A 22,706-nucleotide genomic window follows, 5' to 3' on the forward strand; every position below is an offset into this window, starting at 1 on the left:
GCTCAGTCGGTTAAGTGTCTGACTATGGCTCAGGTCATGATCTCGTGGCCCGTGAGTTTGAGCCCCGCGTCGGGCTCTGTGGTGACAGCTCAGAGCCTGGAGCCTGCTTCCGATTCTGTGTCTCCCTCTCTCTCTGCCCCTCCTCCCCTGTTCATGCTCTGTCTCTCTCTGTCTCAAAAATAAATAAATGTGAAAAAAAAAATTAAAAAAAAATTCTCTGGAAAAGATATACAAATAGCACTTATACTCCTTCAGTTTGGGGGTGGAGGAAAGGCAAAACTGGGTGAGCAGGGGCAAGGGATAAATTTCACTGTTCATCTTTTCACACCTGACTTTTGAACCACGTTAACATATCATTTCTTGAAAAAGAATTAAAGATTCCAGCACTTTATGGAAAGATGTTCAACACAGCATTATCTGACAGTCAAAATATGGAACCAACATTATGATGGGACTGGTTAATAAATTCTGCAACATTCATGTAACAGTTGTTAATGGAATGAGATAGTTTTATATATCTCATGTCTTTATATGCAGTACTAGTCAAGATATATTGTTAAATAGAAAAAGCAAGCTGCAAAACAAGAAGTATAAACAAGTATTATTAACAAATAATCAAGAATACACATCATTCACTACATACATACAAAAGTATGGAAGAATAAACAATGAACCTCAAGTACTTTCTGGGAAGGGAAGAATACAGGGAATTTGTACTTCTAGAATTTTATAGCTCCATAATGTTAAAATGTCTTTGCATAAGCAAACATTGCCTCATATAAGCAGAAGAAAACAAGTTTTAAAGGCTTTAAAAATTACAACTTTGGGAACATTGTAAAACACATTAAAATTACTTTCAACAATTAACTAAATTTTAATATCTGCAGAGTCATATTAATTAAAGTTTTAAAAAAAGGGTAACATATATCTTCCAGTACCTGTTAATACTAGAACAAAATAGGTTTTCCTGCAGTTTTTTCTTGGACATAAGAAGTAAAGCGTTTTAGAAACTTTGGATACTCTCGCTTTGCCACTGCCCTTAACACTGAGGCTGGTGCCCATCCTCCAGGGTTCACTGCAAGATAAAGGAAAATTAAAATAAAGCCCGTTAAGATACAATTCTCCAAATGTATGGGAAGCACTCATTTACTTCCTTTGCTTTCAAAATTTTCTCGCGTTGGAACAGTTAACATCTCAAAGTCCTGACTGCTAATTCCTTAATGCTAACCACCAGACAAGGACACATAGCAAACAAGAGAGCATTTATTACCTATTTAATAGGTTCTTGGCTCCCTAAATTAAATGCAAATATTAATATAGCAACATTTCAGGTTATGTAAGATAAATTTGTCAAACTCTACTATAATCAAACAATATCACTCGGACATAACTGTCTCTTCAAACACAGTAGCAGTTACAGCCCTGTACGAAGAAGATTTGAGGATTTGATGGGAGGGATTCCAGTGACTACTACAAGTAGGAAATGGGTGTAGTTAAGAATACAAAGCAGGCAATAATTCAGAAAACAAAAAAGCCTGACAATAAGAAAAAGAACTATTAATTTTCTTTACCATTATTGCTTTTATTTCTAATCATACATATATTCTATTAGGCAAATATATAATAGATGGATTTTTAAACCAAGCATATGTGATAGTGATCTAGAGATGAAGTTTAAATTCTGATACAGTAGTTCTGGGATGAAATTCAGATGTGGATATTTTCAAAGTTTCCTGATAATTTTGGTACACATCACTCCAAATTAAAAATCATTAATCTAAAAGAGAAAAACTAAAAAGGCATGGAGATCATAATAAGAAATCTAGGGGTGTTGGCTGGTGCAGTCAGAAGAACGTGCGACTTTTGATCTTGGGGTCGTGAGTTCAAGCCCCACACTGGGTGTAGAAATTACTAAAAATAATAAACTTAAAAAAAAAAAAAAGAAAATCTACATTACCAAAGTATCAAAAGAAACCTCAAAACACATACCATTAGCTACATACGTAATCTTGCATAGAATGTTGTCCCTGCTGATCTCCTGGTTTCCCTCTGGTGGGCTTACCAAGGTTTGACAAATCATAGCAATATTTATTTTGGCACGGACGCATCGATTGTTTAGCTGCCAAAACAAAAAATAAAAACAAAACACCAGTGTAATAGATGCCTTGTATTTTATAATCCCTACTGTTCTAATAGCACATTAGGTTATCCAAAACCATAGCTCATCAAAATGTCCAACAAAATCTTATTAGCACCACTAAATAACACATGCCAAGCTGCATGACATCAGGAATGATTTTCCCTCCTCTTCAGTAGTAGATGGAACTCAACTGAGAGAGAAACCACAGGGGTTTTGCCAGTAGCTGATCATGGCTTGAGAGGGAAGCTTGTAGAAAGTAGCTTCACTTATGTACCCATTCAGCTCTGTCTCCGCGTTTTAACATCAGGGGGAAAGGAAAACAGCCCCTGCTGCATGTTCACAGCCATGACTACTGCCCTCAAGTAACACAAGGGCTATAGTGTTCCAAGGAGCCAATCCAATATAAAACAAAATCTAAGAAACGTTATCAAATCAAGTACCAGTGTGTGTCATATGTGTTTGTCACTTTTGTCCCACACTGTATATTTAGCTTTATACTATACAACTATACACATTTATACAAGTGCACTTACTGGAGCACTGTCGTGATCCACAGAAAAATTACACACTATCCAAGTTTCGGGGTCATTTTCAGTCAAGGCTGGTATCTTTCTAATGGCAGAGAGATATAATACATCTCGCTGAGAAGCAGGCCACACCCTCTGTGGAAAAAGTAAATATCTTTTGAAAAGCCGAATTACTTTTAAATTCATATGTAATACGGAACTAACAGAGACACAAATGTTAAACAAAAATAAATAAAACAAAAATAAATATCTTAGGTGAAGGTACAATCTGTCAAATTTTAAATGGAAAGCATCTGAAAATACCCAGCAAAGGATTAATTATGAACAGTGAATTAACTGCTTTGCAGAATATCATCAAAGTAATATTTTTAAAATTGTGGATATATATAACAAAAATTTTTGCCATTTAAAGCATTTTTAAGTGTACAATTCAATGACATTACATTCACAATATTATGTAAACATCAGCACAATGTCCAAAATTTTTTATCACCCTGAACAGAAACTCTATACTCAGTAAGCAATTAATTCCTTCCCTAGTCCTTGGTAATGTTCTGCTTTTTAGTATTAAACCTCTGTTTAAAGTGTTCAGAGACTTAAAAGCTAAGATTTTAGTAAGAAGACTGCTTCTTTGATATAAGCACATTTGAAGAATACCAAATCAGACTGAATCTTTCAACTTTACAGTATGCCAGGAAACATAAAACACGTTGGAATGATATGGAAATGAGGTCTCTGGAAACTGAGACTATGTACTTTTAAATAAGAGAAAATCTGTGCACTGACTTTCTTAAGCATTGAGTTTCATTGGAAAGTAAAATGGTTATCTTTTAAACATGCTACATTTTATGAAATCAATGAAAGTAGTGTTGAGCAAAGCCAATAATAAAGGAAAATTGGGCCATGTTTGAATGAATGAATGCAAATCCACAAGGATGATGAGAAGATAAAAATTTACAGAGTGAGGATGACTTAAATATCAGGAGATAAGTAGCCCTCTTTAAGAAACCAGATTATAGGGGCGCCTGGGTGGCTCAGTCGGTTGAGCGCCCGACTTCAGCTCAGGTCACGATCTCACGGTTCGTGAGTTCGAGCCCCGCGTCAGGCTCTGGGCTGATGGCTCAGAGCCTGGAGCCTGCTTCTGATTCTGTGTCTCCCTCTCTCTCTGCCCCTCCCCCATTCATGCTCTGTCTCTCTCTGTCTCAAAAATAAACATTAAAAAATAAATAAATAAATAAAAATACTTTAAGAAACCAGATTATAAAAGAAGCCAAACGTAAAGGGCAAGATGTTGCATAGCATTATTGAATTTTTTTGAAAAAAATTATGCTAGAACAATCTGTTTATTCAATTATAACTGTAATTTAAATCGTGTTAAATTTAAGAGGTATTACTTTAATAGTTTTTAGTTTTATTTTTCAAGTGACCTTAATATAACCTATATAAATTCTTCGCTGCATCTATGATTTACCAAGTGAAATACTTTCAGCAGACTGTTTTCAAGGATCAATTACCTTCAGATTACAAGATTCTTCTGATTCTAAATTACTGGTCATTTCTCTTCATTCCACATTATTGACAATTAATTAATTTTTTTAACATCTGCTAAGTTTTAGGTGTCACTTAGACTCCCCAAATCTGTATATTAAAGAAGAATCTTCATTGTTACACTTCTTTTTTAATTGAAGCGAAGTTGACATATAATGTACTTATTATACATTTCTTGAGCAGGTGCCATGTAAAATCAAGCCTAGCTCACTCTCATTACATAGGAGATGCCTCATATGACAAAACTGAGTTTAAGAAATACATAACAAACCTAAAATATTTTCATATATTCAGCTCAAATTAAAAAGTCATTTAAAGTAAAGAAAAATAAAGTACCTGTTGAATTACTGTATTTCTTATATAACATACAATATCACATTTGATGGATCTTTCCAAAATTATAATTCCTTTATTTCCCTTTCTTTAAAATGAACATGAGTCTCAGGTGTAAAACACACTGATCTGACAATTTTATACGGTATCCAGTGCTCACCACAATACATGTAGTCACCATCTGTTACCATGACGCTATTACAATATTATTAGCTACACTCCCCATGCTGACTTACTTTTTTTATAACTGGAAGTTTGTTCCTCTTAATTGCCTTCATTTATTTTGCCCATCCTCCCAACCCCTTTTATTATCCTTTATACAATATATTATTTGGCAATTTTCAGGGAACAGAGTAGAATCAGGTAAGGGAAATAATCTTTAATTTTTTTTAAAGTTTGAGAAAGAAAGAGAGGGAAGGAGAATAAGCAGGGGAGGGGCAGAAACAGAGAGGGGAGCAAGAGAGAAACCCAAGCAGGCTCCATACTGTTAGCACAGAACCTGATGTGGGGCTACATCTCATGTACTGTGCGATCATGACCTGAGCTGAAACCAAAGTCGGATGCTTAACTGACATGACAGAGCCACCTAGGAGCTCCTAATTCTTAAAATTTAAATACCTAGGATAGCACAGGAAGAAATGAAATGAATGTGAAATGAAAGCAATATGAAAGTGAACCAATTTAGGACAATGTTTCTGTATGCTCTGGTATATGACCAACTTCTTAATAGTTATGCATGGCAATTTTCCCTTGCTTTTAGATGATCTACTTACATGACTTTCTTATCAATCTTAACATACATTAATAACATAATTTCCATTCCACTTAACATTGTTGCCAGAGGAAACTATGATTCACTGTTTTAAATGTTTACTTATTTATTTAGAGAGAAAGATTTATTTATTTAGAGAGAGTGTGTGTGTGCATCAGCAGGGGAGGGGCAGAGACAGAATCCCAAGCAGGTTCTGTGCTGCCAGTGTGAAGCCTGACATGGGGCTTGAACCCACAAACTGTGAGAACATGACCTGAGCCCAAATGAAGACTCAGAAGCTTATTAACCAACTGAGCCACCCAGGCACTCCTATGATTCTCTTTTGTAGGTGGTAACTATGACTTCTCTCCTATAAAGACTAGATGCTAGAAAAATATTTACTTGGGTTTCAGTATTTTCTTTTCTAAACTTTAAGTGCACATAACTAACTGGAGGTCTTTATCAAACACACTGTTCCTGGGTTATTTCTCAGGTTGTCTCAGGTTCTGCTTTAAAGGAGCTGATATCCTTTCAAATATGTGACATTCATGCATCATTAATAAAGTCTGTGGATCTTTTATGGCATTTAACTTCCTGCCAAATTTTACTCGAGAGAATTTCTATGTCTCAGTTTGAATTAGGGTGAAATCCTTTTGGGATGAAGAGATCTTTACCTTGTGCGTTTGATAAATGATGATTGCATTATCAGCTAATGTTTCCACCACATGAAAGTTTTCTATAGTTGCTGAAATGAAGAGAAAATATTAGTAGCCAAAAAGATACATTGCCTCTTTCTACAATGTGATTAACTCATTTATACTGATGGACATTGTAGTAACATGAGCAGAATTCTGCCCTATGTAGGCTGTCTAAATGGAAGGTGGTTAAGACTTAATAGTAGGGCTACAGGGGCCATGACACCTGATCATAAGGAAATCTCATTTTCTTTGGCTCAATCTCTAGCTTCCACATCAAGAAAGCAATTCTACTCACATGTATTAATTACTCAGATGCAAATTCCTTTCTAATACTATGACACTTTCCTATAATTCCTAATTTATTGATGCTGAAGAAACTGTCCTAAGCTTAGTTGGTTATATTTGTGAAAACAGAATGTCGAACTGTCATAGATAAACATCTTATGATGTTCAAAACTATCTCTATTTATGAAATTTGGTGACTAAGAGGCGCGCGTGCACACACGCATGCACACACACACACACACACACACACACACACACTCCAAGAATAACTCTCAACAGACCACAGCAGGATTTATCCAGGGTTTACAAGGGACACAAAACAATCTGGAAAAGCAGATGATAAAACAGAAACCTTTAATTTTAGTCCCAGTCTTTCCACTAACTAGGCTCTGTAGCTTCTGACAAGTCACTTAACCTATTTTTTTTTTTTTTTTACCTACCTATCATGCAGGATTATTGAAATACTGGATCAAATGCTATAATATAGCAAGAAGCATTCTGTACAGCAAAATGCTCCATTTAAATGCAACTTAAAAAAAAAAGTAAATGCAAGCTATTGTCAGATTCTCCAGGTATTTTCTACAATGACTTTGTAAACTGTAAATGAGATGCAAAAAACTAGGTTGGATTTGATATTAAATTTGAAATAATTATATTAAGATATATTAATAATGGCAGCTTACTTTCCCAATCATTGCGAACATCAACATTCCAGAAGTAATTGCAGACTTCGTGTCCTGTAACGCCTTTCACTGCATGGGTAGCTTTCAAAGGATCCAAAACAATCCCATTTTCTTCTACTTCCCTTCTATATACCTAAAGAGGATATATTTAAAAACCTGTTTAAAAAATAAGAATTAAACCCCTAAAGTACAAACCTGAAAGCAGGTTTTTAAATTTAGCTGCTTTTTAGAATTTTATTTATGAAAATCTATATATGGAATATAAATATTCTGCTAAAAGAAAATCTTAAATTTCAAATTATTAACACAGACAACACATAAAAAACAGTTAAAACTACAAATCTGAGGTAAACTTCAATTATGAAAAACATGCACACGCAATGAACACCTAATTACAGGAGTTGTTAAACTAAGCCTGGTTTAGAATATCACCTCCTTAAGGATACCAATGCACAGCAGTTTTGTTCAATGCCTCAGACCCAGCATCTAAAATAGTATCTGAAACACAGTAGGCTCTCAATTATTTGTTGAATCAATGACTGAAAGCTAAAATGACACGAAGATCTATGCTATCTTGCTTTAAATACTGAAGTTGTGTACCTAAACTGCTAAGTAAAATTAATTATTTCAAAGTTATAGGTTACTTCAGAAAGTTTTAGAAGAAGTTAATTTCATCAACATGAAATGAATAATGTTATTATAAGAACTAGCTCTCAATTTATGGAGTGCTTTATGGGTCCAGATACTGTTAGGCATTTCACATACAGTTTCTTTTTTAAAATGTCCTTCACCAAACTACTTTTTCCTATATGCTCATTTATTCATGTTATTGGGACTGCTATTTTCCAGTCACCTGAACTGGAAAGTTTAGACTTTTAACTCCTCCCCTCACATTTCACATAGCTATTAAGCTCATTACTCATCATGTAGGAGATTCTTGACTCTTCTACTATTCAACAGCTTGACTTTTCTACTATTGGTTACTTCTTTTAGCTGGCTTTCATCACTATGTACCTGACCCTCTCAAGTGGTATACTTGGTCTCTGGTTTCTTCCTTATGAGCTTAATCTTCCTAAAATGTTACTTTGTAGGGCCGCCTGGGTGGCTCAGTCGGTTGAGCGTCCGACTTCGGCTCAGGTCATGATCTCACGGTCTGTGAGTTCGAGCCCCGCATCGGGCTCTGTGCTGACGGCTCAGAGCCTGGAGCCTGTTTCCGATTCTGTGTCTCCCTCTCTCTCTGCCCTTCCCCTGTTCACGCTCTGTCTCTCTATGTCTCAAAAATAAATAAGTGTTAAAAAAAAAATAAAATGTTACTTTGTATACAGTGGCTAACCTACTGCTATAGACAATAGACTATTCTCTCGTCGGGCTATTTCACACTATCCACAATGCAGTCACTCTCTTTCCAATGTGGGCTGTAGGAACACTTATTCTCTATTCTTCATTCTGCATGGAGGGACTTCATCTAGACTATCAGGTTCTGGTTTCTCTGCACCCCTTCACTTTCTCCTCCCAAAGGGGGAAAGAATGTCCTAAGTGAATGTCGAGTACAGAATAAGGACGGGTAGGCTTGGCTCACCCCTTCCTCTACAGAGAATATGTATCCTGGTTTTCTTTTGGGGCTTACTCTTGGGGGAAGGCCTGTGATTATCTAGTTATGTCAGAAACATTATGCTTAAGTCTGGGGTAACAGATTATTTTTTTTAATGTTTATTTTTGAGAGAGACAGAGTGCAAATGCCAGGAGCAGAGAGAGACACACACAGAATCCAAAGCAGACTCCAGGCTCTGAGCTATCAGCATGGAGACCTACATGGGGTTCAAACCAACAAACCACGAGATCATGACCTGAGCCAAAGTCAGACACTCAACAGACTGAACCACCCAGGTATCCCTCAGCTTATTAGATTTATAGCTAACATTTTGTTATCTCAATTGCTTGTCTCTTCTTTTTTTCTTCTTAATTCGTCCTCTATTCAGGAGGAAAAGAAATTCCAATATATTTAATATTGTGTCTCTATTGCTAGAATAATTCTGGTCAATACAGTCTATTCAAAACTCCTGAATAAGAAGTTTGTCTTCAAGATTTTGCTTGTGTTGTATTTTTTGTCTAAAAGACCCTTGCCTCATCTTTGTCACAACTTTGCTTCCATTTCTAGACATAGTTCAAATGCTTCTCCTCAGTGTAAAACAATCTAGCTGCTTCAAATCAGAGAACTCTTTCTTTTCCAATTTTCTTCACTACTCATCTGTGCTCTTCTTCAATACATTATCAGAAAGAGACAAGTAACAGTATCTTTAAAAGTCAACATCCTCCTTCCCCAATGAAAGTTTCAGGTTGGAAAAGTCTTATTAAACATCTCTTTATCTTTAGCATGGCCTTGGGCACAAGGTAATCCAAAATTCCATGCAGCTGCTGTTTAGAATCCATCTCTAAATCTTGTTCTTGCTCTATTCTCTGTCTCTGGTGTTTAAGGATATGAACAAGATTAGCAGACCCATCTCCAAATACTGAAAGAAGATGTAGTGAGAGAAAGGACTAGAAGTATATACCAAAAAGGGGAACAAAGTGATCTGGGTACATCATTTAATATATTAAAAAATAAATTAAGAGAAATATCCAAATAGAGAGCCATCAGCTAGTTATGATTTGCTCATATCTAAAACCCCAAATTTATTTTCTCCATGGCCCAGGCAAAACAGAATGGGTTGCACATTTCTTTGATCATATGTAACAATCTGTTTAAAAGGAATTTTACAACGCTATCCTCTTTCACATCACTGGGCAGTAATGATACTATGACTGTAACACAGCTGTATTTAGCAATCTAACATTTTACTGGGAATTACCTTCATTTCTCCTTCTTCTACAACCAACTGCCAATTAGCATCTCCACCTACATCCTGTAATGAGTAAGTCATGTGGTTTTGCACCATCTCTTCAACCTTGGAAAGAAAAATAAAATCATAACAATCCCAATCCAATGAATAGCCAAGTCATCATCTCTAAAAGAGAACGGTATTCAGTTTATTTCAGTTTAGAAATGATGTTTTTAGAAAGCTGAGCAACCAAATGCACAAAGGTTAGTAGATTTTATACAGCGTTGAAGAGTTTAGTCCACATTCCAGATATCATATCCAGGTTAATGACAGGAGGGAGAAATGCAGAGAAGGAAGACGTTTCACTCATATAACATATATTGGCCTAATGTGCAGCAAGTCAGCAAAAATAAGCATTTTCTGGAAAAAAAAAAAGTTCCTTCCTTCACTAGAAAACGTTTTCTTACAGAAATAATTATTTAACACATAAAATCATGGGACACTAAGGGTAAAAGGGGCACAAAGAGACAATCTAGTCCAGTGCTTTTATGTTTAAGACTACACAGATAACAGTTTGTTATATGTATGGCAAGATTTCGCTACAAAATGATAAAAAAAAAAAACTTCTATTACTTCACTGATAAACTTCACTTCACTTTTACTATGAATGAAAAATAACCAATTCCCTACTTACTTGACTCCAATTTCATTGTTTTGCATTCTTTTAGGGAAAATGCTAATAATCACATATGCAGACATTTACAAATAATCAATTTTTAGTGTCTTCTTTTAAATTACTGTCTTTTTCCTGAAATTTAAATAAAACCTCTGCTTTTAACTATCACCAGTTACTCCTCCACATCTTACATAAACTTTAAATAAAACTGAGTATTTCACACTCCCAGAATCCACAATCATTTATTGGTAAGATTTCATGTGAGTGCTATTTGCAAACTCTCCTAGTTTGAAACATGTTTTGAAACAGAAGTGAAGTGATAAAAAGATGGTTTCTGAAGGAGCTGCTTTATCCATCTACAGAGACGGTTTCTCTAAGCTCCATTTTCTAACCTTTTACTCATAATTTTGTTTTATATAATAAGTACATTAGAGAAGGCATGAAAAGAGTTGGAAATATGTATATTATACTTCCACTTAATTTATTCCTAAGTTTAACTACTTATTTTGCATGAAGTCTACTGTGCTCATTAGGGATACAGACAAGAACCAGGTTTATTTTTTGAAATAAATATATTAATGATTTGGGGGCAAAAATTCCTAAAATTATTAACTCTGAAGGTATAATTTTTCTACACAGAAAGATGTTACCAATATGTTACAGAGACATATACTTTTACTACATAAAGTTTTCTCGATTTCAGAATGCATTTTTGCTACTAAAAGTAGGTATGACTTTTAAGTGTCATTGGTAATAATCATAAAAGTTTTTGATAAAGATTTTATACTCAGGTTCTACAATCTATTTTTGTACTAAATGAACACGAACATAACATTTATGTCTTAAAAAATTTTTTTTTAACATTCTATAGCTTTACATATTATCTTCCAAACAATGTGAATGGCACTGGGCTACAGACTTGAAAGAAATTGAAAAAACGTAACTAATAGTATATTCTATAGTTTTAAAAAGGTTCCATTAGAAAACATAACTCCAGGGGTTGCATGGAAAAATTTATGTGCCTCCAAAAATGTGAAATCTGCTCTGAGACAGTAACGAGGACTAATGCAGGGTTCCAAATTATGAGGACATACAAAATTTAACTGAATTCCCAAAGAGGAAGGAACAAAGAAAGTTCCAATTAGTAGGCATAAACAAACAACCACCATAGCACTGGCTCGATTCATTTGTCTGTATTACATCGTGATTGGGAAAAATTCTTACCCTTTTTAGATCCAAAGATATTAAAAATCTTTAGATATGAAATATGTACTTTGTAGATGGGACACTAAGAGTTGAGAACACCTATATTTATTATGAGATAAAAGGCAGAAAAAAATTTCTTCCCAGAAATAAGACCTACTTCAAATAGACTACTTAGGAAAGAAGAATGAAAGGATTTTACTCTGTTAAAAAAGAGTTCTACTTAAAAAAAAAAATTTAGTACCATGTAAGCTTTTGTTGGAAAGTACACAGGTAACTGTGTTTTTGTTTGGGCGATAATTCTGACAAATTACTTCAAATGTTGGAATAATGTTTTTGTGTTTTGATCCCCCCAAAACTAGATTCCACAAATATAAATTGACAGCTGGTAACATAAGTTAAGACAATGTACAGTAAGCACATTTAACACTGTCTTTCTAGATAGATGAAAAAATGGTATTCCTATCCTAGTTACCACTGCATCTATGGAAAAGTGTTCAGTCTTTTGTTCTTATACACTTACTAGACTTAAGAGGGCAAGAAATAAACAAGATGAATTTAGTGCTGTGCTTCTTTCTAGGAGATGAAAGAAATTGAAGTACCCAATTATTGTAGTAACCATCTCTGCAAAGCTTTTATCATGGAATCTTTATCCATATGGCATCTTCCTTGAGGTAACAACACTGAGATTAAGAAGAGAGGTGATACAGGTAAAATCTCACTATAAAGAATTTCATGTTCACTGTAATGAAATATGAAGTAGTAAATGTTACTACTGGGGCAATGACTCAGGCATTTGTGTCCACACTGACAGTTCCAATCTAACCTAATGATCTGTTTACTGTTTTCAGTTATGACTGCACATCCAAAGTGATTGGAAAACATTAAGTTGGGAGGACAAGGATAAATACAAGCAAAATTTACCATTTTATTAGGCTCAAAATTCGATATACTAGGAAATAATATTAAAAAATTTTTTTTTTAATGTTTATTTATTTTTGAGACAGAGAGAGACAGAGCATGAACGGGGGAGGGTCAGAGAGAAAGGGAGACACAGAATCTGAAACAGGCTCTGGGCTCTGAGCTGTCAGCACAGAGCCTGACGCAGGGCTCGAACTCACGGACCACGAGATCACGACCTGAGCCAAAGTCGGACGCTTAACCAACTGAGCCACCCAGGTGCCCCTACTATGAAATAATATTACTAGTAACATCTGCCATCACTTTAAAAGACTGGATCAAAATCATTGAAGCAGGTTTCATCTGCTCTAATAGCATTCACTAGTTTTAATTAGATAGTATAATTTCAGGAATCATGCCCTTGATTTTTTTTGGACCTAGAGTCGAAAATGATGAGATGACATACAAAATATCTTCATAGCAAATGAACTATGAAAAATGGAGATGAAACACATTTTAAATAAGAGATGATGGCACTCCAATTCTAGCCTTTTCTTTCACTTCCCATTTGAGACACTCTGTATGCTATTTGAGGAAACTAAATGGATTTTTCTAACATTATCAGTACAGAAATTTTAAAAGAAAACTGCCTTTTGATGACAAAACAAAAACTGCTCTTTGATGTAATGATCAAAACTCTAATGAACAAGACTCTAGAAGGGCTCAAAGACTGCTCCAATCTCTTTCTCTTACCCATGTGGAAGGAATACAACTATGCTTATTGTTACAATCATAGAGGGATTTGTTGGATAGAATGATTTATTAATAACAAATTAACAGTGTACTATTAACGCAAAGGAAAAATGGACAAGGACATAAATTGTCAGTTCAATGAAGAAATGCAAAAGGCCAAGAAACAAAACTTTTAGTCTATCAGACTGGCAAAAAGTAACTGAATTATAATATTCAGTGTCAACATAACAAAAGAAAATTGACCTGGGAGTGTCACTGGTTCCACTTGTTTTAATGAACAGTTTGGCAATAAAAATTAAAACAAAAACAACAACAAAAACTTAGACACGTGTATGGCTTTTGTCCTAACAATTCTACTTCTAGGAATGTATCCTAAGGAAATAATTGGATAAGTGTACAAAGATACACACACACACACACACACACACACACACACAAGGATGGTGTATTTAACAGGATGCTCCTGTAACACTATTTACAATACAGCCAAACTGAAAACAGGCTCAATGTTCAATATTAGATGAGTAGGTAAATCCAGTATGCACATCTGTACAACAGAAAAGGAGATAAAGATCCATATTTACCAGTGAGAAGATGGGCTTAATTATATGTTTTAAAAAAAAAAATACTGGTCACAAAATAGTATGTACTGAATTACTTACTTTGGTAGGAAGACAATTATTAAAGTCTGTGTACTTAATCAATATGTGACTGATTTTCTATATACATGGAAAAAGGATATGCATGAGAATATTAACAGTGATCTAATATTTTAATTTTATTTACTCTATTTTCTAGTTCTGCTAAAATTAACATGTATTATTATACAACAAACAGGGAGGGGGTTAAATAATTAATTACCACAATAATAAAGTGTTGCTGTGGACATAAAGGGGGGAAAGAGCTTTATACAGAACCGTGGTTGCAATAATGTCTACTAATGATTAACCTGATGTATTGCCCACCTTTTGATATATTTTTTTTCTGAATAAAGATTTTTTTAATTTTTGCTTTTTAATTTTTGAGGTGACATCAATAGTTGCTGTGATATACAAATAAATGTGATCCAAAAGATCGACTTATAAATTCAAGTTCTTTCTACTTTCTGTACAGTGTAAGAGCTACTTCTTTCTCCAAATCTGCCAATTAGATAGACTCGTGTGTTGCTACTAATTTCCTAGGAGATTCACATATTTTATTTGAAGTTATTTTCAGGACATCTCTCAGTTCTATGTTTAATTATTCTACTCAATCAGGAGCATGAATATAACTTCATCAAGAACAAAGTAGTCATAAGCCTAGATTTGTACACACAGGCAAAGCCAAATTAATAGTTAAGGGCCAGAGCCCAAATTTGCTAATGACAACAGATACTTTAGCAAGGACCATAAATACTTGAAGACCTCAAAGTCATTATTCTTCAATTTTGCCTCTTTTGGCATATAGAACGGTGGTGCGAAAAGGGGGACCTGGGTGTCTCAGTCAGTTAAGCGTCCAGCTCTCGATTTCTGCTCAGGTCCTGATCTCACTCACAGTCCTGAGATCAAGCCCCACATTGGGCTCTGTGTTGGGCATGGGGCCTGGTTAAGATTCTTTCTCTCCTTTTCTCTCTGCCCCTACCCTGTTTGTGCATGGGCGCATGTGCTTGCTTGCTTGCTTGCTTGCTTTCTAAATACATAAATAAGTAAAATGGTACAATAATCAAAAGCTAAAAAAAGATTATAAATAATCACAAGCATCACCTATTAAAAAAATTCCACCAGAAGATCTTTCTCAACTTATATACATGAGTTACACAAAATATAAAGAAGTATGCTACAATGTGGCAAAGTCTTGTAAAAACATGGGCACCTGCGTCTCAGTAATATATTCATCTGTACGTGAAGAATTTCAGCTGTTTTATAGCTCTACAGCTTGGGTCGGAGGTCTGCATTCTGAGGCCTTAATTCTTAGGCACCTATCAGTAGCTTAACACTCATTTATCGCTCTCATTATGTTTTCATTCATAGCTTGTGTATTCCTGTATTTTAAGGAAAAATGGTGACTGGTACTGATGAGCTTTAGTCTCTTACTCTATTACTTTAATGCAAGGTGGAGCTTAGCAGAATAAACCAAAGCCTCCCAGTATTATCTAGTTTTGTCACGGATTTATTGCAAATATGATATGCCTTTAAAAAGCTTGCACAAATGGATGAACATGATTAAGAAATATTAGAATAAGTTTGGTTCTAGGTGGTTTCTGAAGCAGAACTGATACATCTCTCTCTCAAACATGTTCAAGGAGAAAAAGGCTGCAAAAGTCAAAGAATACATTTTGAGTCTTAAACTTAATTTTCCTCTTTCCTGCAGAGTTAAAAACAAATGTCAATTTTATTCATATGTATAAACTAAGAAATCTGTTTTAAATTAGGACTTTTAAAAAACTTTTACTGGAAGGCAATTGACCCTGGAACATCCAGGTTTGAACTGCGCAGGCCCACTTGAATGCAAATTTGTTTCAGTAAATAAAGTGCAGGACTGCAAATGTATTTTCTCTTCCCTACAATTTTCTTAGTAACAAATACAGTATATATGTAACATAAAAGTATATTTTAATCAGCGATTTATGTTCTCCTTAAGGCTTCTGATTAACAGTAGGCTGTGAGTAGTTAAGTTTTTGGGGAGTCAAAAGTTATATGTGGATTTTTGACCGGGGGGAGGGGGGGGTCAGTGCCCCAATCTCAACGTTGTTCAAGGGTCAACTGTACTCTGATAGCAAAAAAAAATAATGTGGAAAATTTTGACTAGTTCAAAGAAATTGTTATTATTATAGTAACAATAGCTAACAAATAGCTATATAATAACTAATAAAAGCTCACACTTATTTAGCATTTACTACAGGCCAGGCTCTAGCCAGATCACAGTCCTAGCTAGATCACAGAAGTGAAGCACAGAAGAGTTAGAAAAATTGTCCAAGATCATGCAACTAACCAGTATTTACACTTGGTCATTCTGACTGGAAAGCACAGTTTCTTAACATAAGATAACATAATGCAATCCAATAAAACACAATCACCATAAAGATACATAGCTCAATGGCAAAGATACAAGGATTAAAAAAACTTTAAAAAACGAATGCTGATACTAAAAAATATTCCTCTGATAATACTTGGACATTATTATGAGGGTAGAGACAGCAAGCATGTAGTTTCCAGTCTTAAATTCCTAAATCCTTAATCATGTATATGAAAAAGAACATTAATTTATAATATCCAAGGGTAATTTGCATAACAAAATACAATCTGTTCAATGGAGCTTAGTATAATAATAGTAATGAGACAAATATTATTTAAAAAGACATTTCCCTGTTGAAATATGAGATACTCGAGATTAAAAGGGAGACTATTAAAACCTACTTTTATGCGATAACATACTCTGTAAACCATGTTCATCAAAGTTGTTGAATCCTATCTAAAGAAACTACATGGTATTTAAAAACCAGGTATCTCCTACTTGTTACAATTCAATTTGAAATCTTTCAGGAGTGCCTCCTCCATGGCAAAATTCCAAGCTATTCACAGTACAGGATACAAAGGGCACATGCAAGCCTGATAGAGGAACTATTTAGTAGATAAGGAAGGCCTTTTAAATGCTTATTACCATTTAAAATTCAAAACCAAACAAGTGGCCTAACAGAAAGATATCTAGGAACTGGGAAAGCAGGCTGAAATATAGCACGGAAAGACTCAAGTCCGCTCTATACATTCATACAGTACCTGGGAGCTGAATCTGTGAACATCGTCAGAGGCACTGACGAGATCAATGGAAGACATGGAGGAAGAGCGACTATAGGGCTACCAGAGACAGACAAAGAAAAAACCAAGTAATCAGAACAAAGGCACAACAGAGCATTCAGTACCAACTTCCAAACACAAGATAAAGAAAGAGAGAACAAAGCACCATATGAAACAGGCTCAGCAGCAAGTGCTGACTTCATGCACCTATTATGGTTTATGCTCCAAAATCTTTCTAAAAAGAATGCAGTGCTTCCAGTAATACAACATAATACCACTTAACCCCAAAGAAAAAAAGTGACTTAATATAACTAGTTATGCTTCTGGTTAACTATCAGATTAGCCACTCCTATCCACCCCCATCCCCCCCTTTCCCCTTAAAGAAAAAAGAAAGAACATTATATTCAGAAGATGATTTCTAACCATTTTGGAGGAAAAACATACAAAAATGTATGTTTGGAAGAAAACATAAAATACCCAAAAGTCTCATTACCTAAATTCAAGAAGAGAGAAACCTTATACAACAAGATAGTTCCATCCACACTGAAGAACAATACAATATATAATTTCAGTGAGCTGTGACATTAGCTTACCTTTTGGACAAACCTATGAGTCCCCACAGAAGAAAAGGCATCTCCAGATGGCATGGATGTAGGCCAATGTAATCTGACCTTTTCACTCTGTGACTAAGAAAACATGTAATGTTAGGTGGGAAGGTTTTAAAGTGTACTTTGTAGCTTGAGAATGGATAATATAACCTGGAACTATCAACATTTAATTACTGAACACTTTAGTACTTATAAATACTTGAATCACAAAAATACTCGAAAGATACAAGCCTTGCCAAATCCCGACACTTACTTCATGTATTCTAAATCAGTCTCTTCTTTCAGACGCCATAGGTACCACCTTTGACCAGGGATGGGTTCTTTGATTCTGCCCCTGGTCAGACTCTCCAATACCAGCATGGCATTATTTACCATGAATCTTAATTAACACTGCTGTTAAAGTAATTTTCTTATATTCAAACTCTGGCCAAATTATTCCAATCATTCTACTTCATCAGGGATGTGCAGAGCTATACCATCTGAACCAGTGTCATCGTTTGCTTCAGTTTTGTTCCAAAGACCAGGTCATGGATATCTTATCTCCTTTCCATTAAGGTATCACACCTGTTAAGCTGTCACTTAACCTGCTTCCTCCTCCTGAGCTTGCCTAGTTTCTTCTCACTTAGTCAATATTTACTAAATATAATGTACCAGAGCCTGTGCTGTGTTGTGTGTGTACTCATCTTCTAACTATGCAGAAGACAAGCAGTAATTTCTATTCAGCACTATCTGAACAGAACTAAGATCTCATTTCTTATTCACCACTTTATTAAAAATATCTTTCCTTATATTGGCAAATAACCTAGAACAATGTAAACTCAAAAATGTCACTGAAGAATACCTAAGTAGTGGCTGTGCTGTGGAGAGCCCCGTGCAATATCTAATGATCTGAATCTTTGGAACTTCACTTCATGAATTACTGAAGTTTACTACTCTAGAGCATTACCATACTATAATTATCTTCGCGATATCAACATGTCTATTAGGCAAGGAAAATCATGGTCTGTTTAATGACCTATTTTGTAGCGTATCTACCACAGGGTCAACAACAGACTGAAGTTAAATAGTCCCATGAATATTTTTCTTTTAAAATTTACAAAAGTGTTCATCGATCCTTTTAAACTCCAACTCAACCACTGCATTAGTATCCAGTAGAGTAGCATTTTGGAGCCAGAAGAGAGAATTTGAATCATCTTGTGTAACTCTTTGTTTTACATATTAGAAGACCAAGGCCCAGAGAATTTAAGTGATAAGTTTACAGCTACATAGTTAGTCATTTACAAAACTCAGACTGAAGTTGTCTCGACCTACTCTCCCAGAATAGCACACGACTCTCCCCCAAATAGCACAACTTAGTTTAAAACAAAATCAAAATAAAAAAAACACCACGGTGAAGTAAAGCCAAACACAATGATACTCCTTCAGGTTACACTTTAGGCGTACAAATATGGAGCTCATTTAGGACCTGAAAGTTTCCACTCTTATTGAATGCTGCATAATCTCTTTTGAATGAGTGATATACTTTATAAATTAATGTAACAACACCTTTTTATCACTGATTTAGAAGAAAAATAATGAAAAATAAACATGAAAAGAAAATGTCACTCTTGGAGGTGATTTACCCTCAGGGAGACAAACCAGTAAATGGGCATAACGGTCATGACTACCCTAGCAATGACAAAGAATGACAAGCCAACTTATCTACGCAAGTTAATTTGTAGTACAACTGATACATTTACGAATTTATTTGCAAGATGCTTAAAGCCCTGTGAAGAGTGACTAAAATTCACCCTTAAGTACCATCTAGTGGTAATATATGGTAACTTCACTACTGCATAACTAAAAGAAGGCAAAGGATCATCATACTATTCCTGAGACTAGAGTTAAAGGATTTAAGAAATGTTTTCCTTCACTTTCCAAAAAGAGCTGGGTATGTCTGTTGCGAATTTGATAACAATGAAATACTGAGCAAAGTCAAAAGTGAGGAAGCAACTGAAGGTGAAAGTTGTTAAAGCTTTAAAGGAGTTAATAATAAAAATGGAATGGTAGTAATTTAGAAGAAAAAAAATACATTCTTGGTCTTCTTCCTTGTGAATTCATATGGTCAGTACTTTGTGGTAAAGAGAAATTCACAGAGACTGTTTTATTCAGATTAAATATATACTTGTTCTAAATAGAAAGATAATAAAAGTTGGATACTTCAAGGGGAACAGGTGGAATATTTCCGTTTAATTTCATGTAAATTATTCATGCTTCCTGTAAACAATCAGTGGTCTCCTTTCCATTGCTTAGAAATGAATCAATGAAGGAAGTGACTTGTAAAGATTCTTCTACATCTGTGACTCAGTGAAGACAGTTCATTTTCTGGGCTATTAGGTTCACAATTTTCAAATTTTATTTATATAAAATAACACACATCAAGAATGCCTAGTGTTAGAATTTTTGTGTGTGTGTGTTAGAATTTTTAAAAACAGATATACCTGTTCTTCTATTTTATCTTGTCTGTCAAGAGCAGCTTCAACAGCATCAAAGAACTCTTCTTCATTAATCAGACTGTTTGGACCTTCCTATTCAAACACACGAGAGGAAAAAAAAAACAGTTGATTAAAGAAAATATAAAACCTTTATAATCCTAGCATTAACTCTACAGGAAAGTTGAAATGTGACTTGACAAATATTTATAAACCAGTTAATATATAAAGTAATATCAAAAGACAAGTAACATATGTTCTGTGCAAAATCATGAGTGTCACAATTAATTCATATACTCAATATTCATATACCCACTGTATACTGACCAACACTGTGTTAGGGTGATAGTTTAGAACAGGGCTGTTGCTGAACTATGCCCTGGAGTTAAATTTAGTTCACTGCCTACTTGTGCATGGCCTCTGAGCTGAGAATTTCATTTTTAAGTGGCTGGAGAAGAAAAAATAGCAACATTTCATGATGTGAGAATTATAATATGGAATTAAAATAATGTTTTGTTGGAATATAATCATGCTCATTCATTTAGGAATTGTCTATGCCTCCTTTCATGCTATAGTGGCAGAGGTGAGTACTTGTGAATGAGTACCTGATAAGAGAAAACATATAAAATCACAGAAAAGTAAGTACAAAGTTACATAAGATCTATTGATAGCCGATAACAAGCACAGACAGGAGTTTTCTGAGGGGCATCTTCCTAAACAAAGACTATTATCTCATGAAGAAAGAAAAACTGAACTGATGCTTGAAAGCCTGGTTAGATGGCAAAGCAGTGGTTCTCAATCAGCTAGGAAACTGCCTTGGGAACTTGTTAAATGGAAAATTCTTAGTCCCCGTACGCAGAAATTACTTTTCAGTGGATCTTGGGTGAAGCCAGGAATATGTATGTTTAATAAGTTCTCCAACCGATTCTCATGCAACTGGAACCTCAGCTGTATCAAATGTACAAAGAATAATAGAAAACAGAAATAAGCACAGTATGTTCCTGCTGACACGAAACAAGTGAGTGGACTGTAAGTGGAACAATAGCTTCATGTTAGGGGAAAAGCTGAGGCTGAAAAGGTAGGCTGGGTTTAAGGTTCCCTAAATTTTTAAATATCCAAAGTAAGACACATGAATAATTGCTGGTCTGTCTGGAGTTTTTCCAGTTAAATGATTACCCTAGGCCATCACTATCCCATTAGAAAGTACCTAACCTAGCAACGTGACATCACCTGGGGCCAACGCAAAAAGGGTGGGAGGAACTAAGGTGTAATGCTCTTGTCACTTGTCACAGGCATATGAGACATCTTGATTTAATGCACTAGTTTTTTGTTTTGTTTTTTCTAAATTTTTGTAACGTTTATCTATTATGGACAGACAGAGAGAGAGCATGAGCAGGGGAAAGGCAGAGAGAGGAGGAGATACAGAATCCAAAGCAGGCTCCAAGCTGTCAGCACAGAGCCTGACACGGGGCTCGAACTCACAAACTGCGAGATCATGACCTGAGCCAAAGTCGGACACTCAACCGACCAAGCCACCCAGGCGCCCCAATATAATGCACTAGTTCTTTTAGAGCTATGAGGCTCCCTCATAACCACGTTAAACGCACACACACACACACACACACCTTTTTATTCAGCTACAATATACAAAGAGTGCAAATTTCAATGAATTATCATTAAGTGAACACAGCCATCAAACGACCAGCTGGATCGCCAACAAGAATAGTAACAACACTCCAGAGGCCTCTCTCCTACAGGATTCCCTTTATAAGTCCAAACATTTCTGACATTCAAGTAACAGCAGTGTAACTTTGCTTAATGTAAGAAAAATACGAAATAGCCAAAATCTACTCTGAACTCAAACATATTTCCTAATGCTTTTAAAACCTCTATTGATCATAACCACATCTACACTTGAAAAATTTTAATGCTCATTCAATCTATGCAATCACTTCAGTCTCAGGAGTCTACTAATTGGGAACTATAGCATTAAAAAATTCTACTTTGGTAAGTGAAATGGGCAAATAAGACAGGTACATCTTTCCTTTGATGGCACATGTAAGGGAGAACTACAGTAACTGGAATAAAATTTACTTTATCAAAAAAACAACTTAAAAAAACCATTTTAACTCATCATGTTTACCAAGGAAAATAGCTATTTATTGCTAAATCTGTGGGAAACACCACTCTTTAGCTTACTTGCTCCATTAGCAGCATTTCTCATGTTAATGATGATCTTGGAAGAGATCTCTCTCCTTGGATTCCTAATTTCCCAATTCCTTTCTATCCAAGACTCCTCTTTGGACTCCCTTAAATGTGGGTGTTCCTCAGGGTTCTACCCTTGCTCTCCCCACAGCATTGGCTTCAGTCATGTGATGATTCCTGAAATCCACAGCCTATCTATCCATTTCTCACCTAAGCGTTAGATCTTTGTATCCAATAATACCTAAAACCTCCTCCGGTTAATGTCTCAAAATTCATATGCACCTCCAGTTCCCTTCATTCAATCACTACACTCTTTAATCCTAATTTTAAATA

The 22,706-nt window shown here is 35.2% G+C and overlaps 1 protein-coding gene across 2 annotated transcripts in view; it reads right to left on the reverse strand.

Annotated features, from left to right (window-relative positions):
• Nucleotides 1-22,706, reverse strand: part of CERT1 (ceramide transporter 1) — a 106,360-nt gene that overhangs the window by 6,886 nt on the left and 76,768 nt on the right. Inside the window, exons 10-18 of one of the 2 annotated variants that reach the window (XM_047844209.1) lie at nucleotides 20,178-20,264; nucleotides 17,683-17,775; nucleotides 17,072-17,149; nucleotides 9,815-9,910; nucleotides 6,966-7,098; nucleotides 5,974-6,044; nucleotides 2,674-2,802; nucleotides 1,990-2,119; nucleotides 939-1,075 (exon numbers count right to left, since the gene is read on the reverse strand). In XM_047844209.1, coding sequence (XP_047700165.1) covers nucleotides 948-1,075; nucleotides 1,990-2,119; nucleotides 2,674-2,802; nucleotides 5,974-6,044; nucleotides 6,966-7,098; nucleotides 9,815-9,910; nucleotides 17,072-17,149; nucleotides 17,683-17,775; nucleotides 20,178-20,264 — 945 coding nt within the window. In that variant the 3' untranslated portion in view covers nucleotides 939-947. The remainder of the gene's footprint in view (nucleotides 1-938; nucleotides 1,076-1,989; nucleotides 2,120-2,673; nucleotides 2,803-5,973; nucleotides 6,045-6,965; nucleotides 7,099-9,814; nucleotides 9,911-17,071; nucleotides 17,150-17,682; nucleotides 17,776-20,177; nucleotides 20,265-22,706) is intronic. The other variant, XM_047844289.1, reaches the window with a different exon arrangement.

This window comes from Prionailurus viverrinus, chromosome A1, assembly GCF_022837055.1.
Source record: "Prionailurus viverrinus isolate Anna chromosome A1, UM_Priviv_1.0, whole genome shotgun sequence".
Lineage (NCBI taxonomy): Eukaryota > Metazoa > Chordata > Mammalia > Carnivora > Felidae > Prionailurus > Prionailurus viverrinus.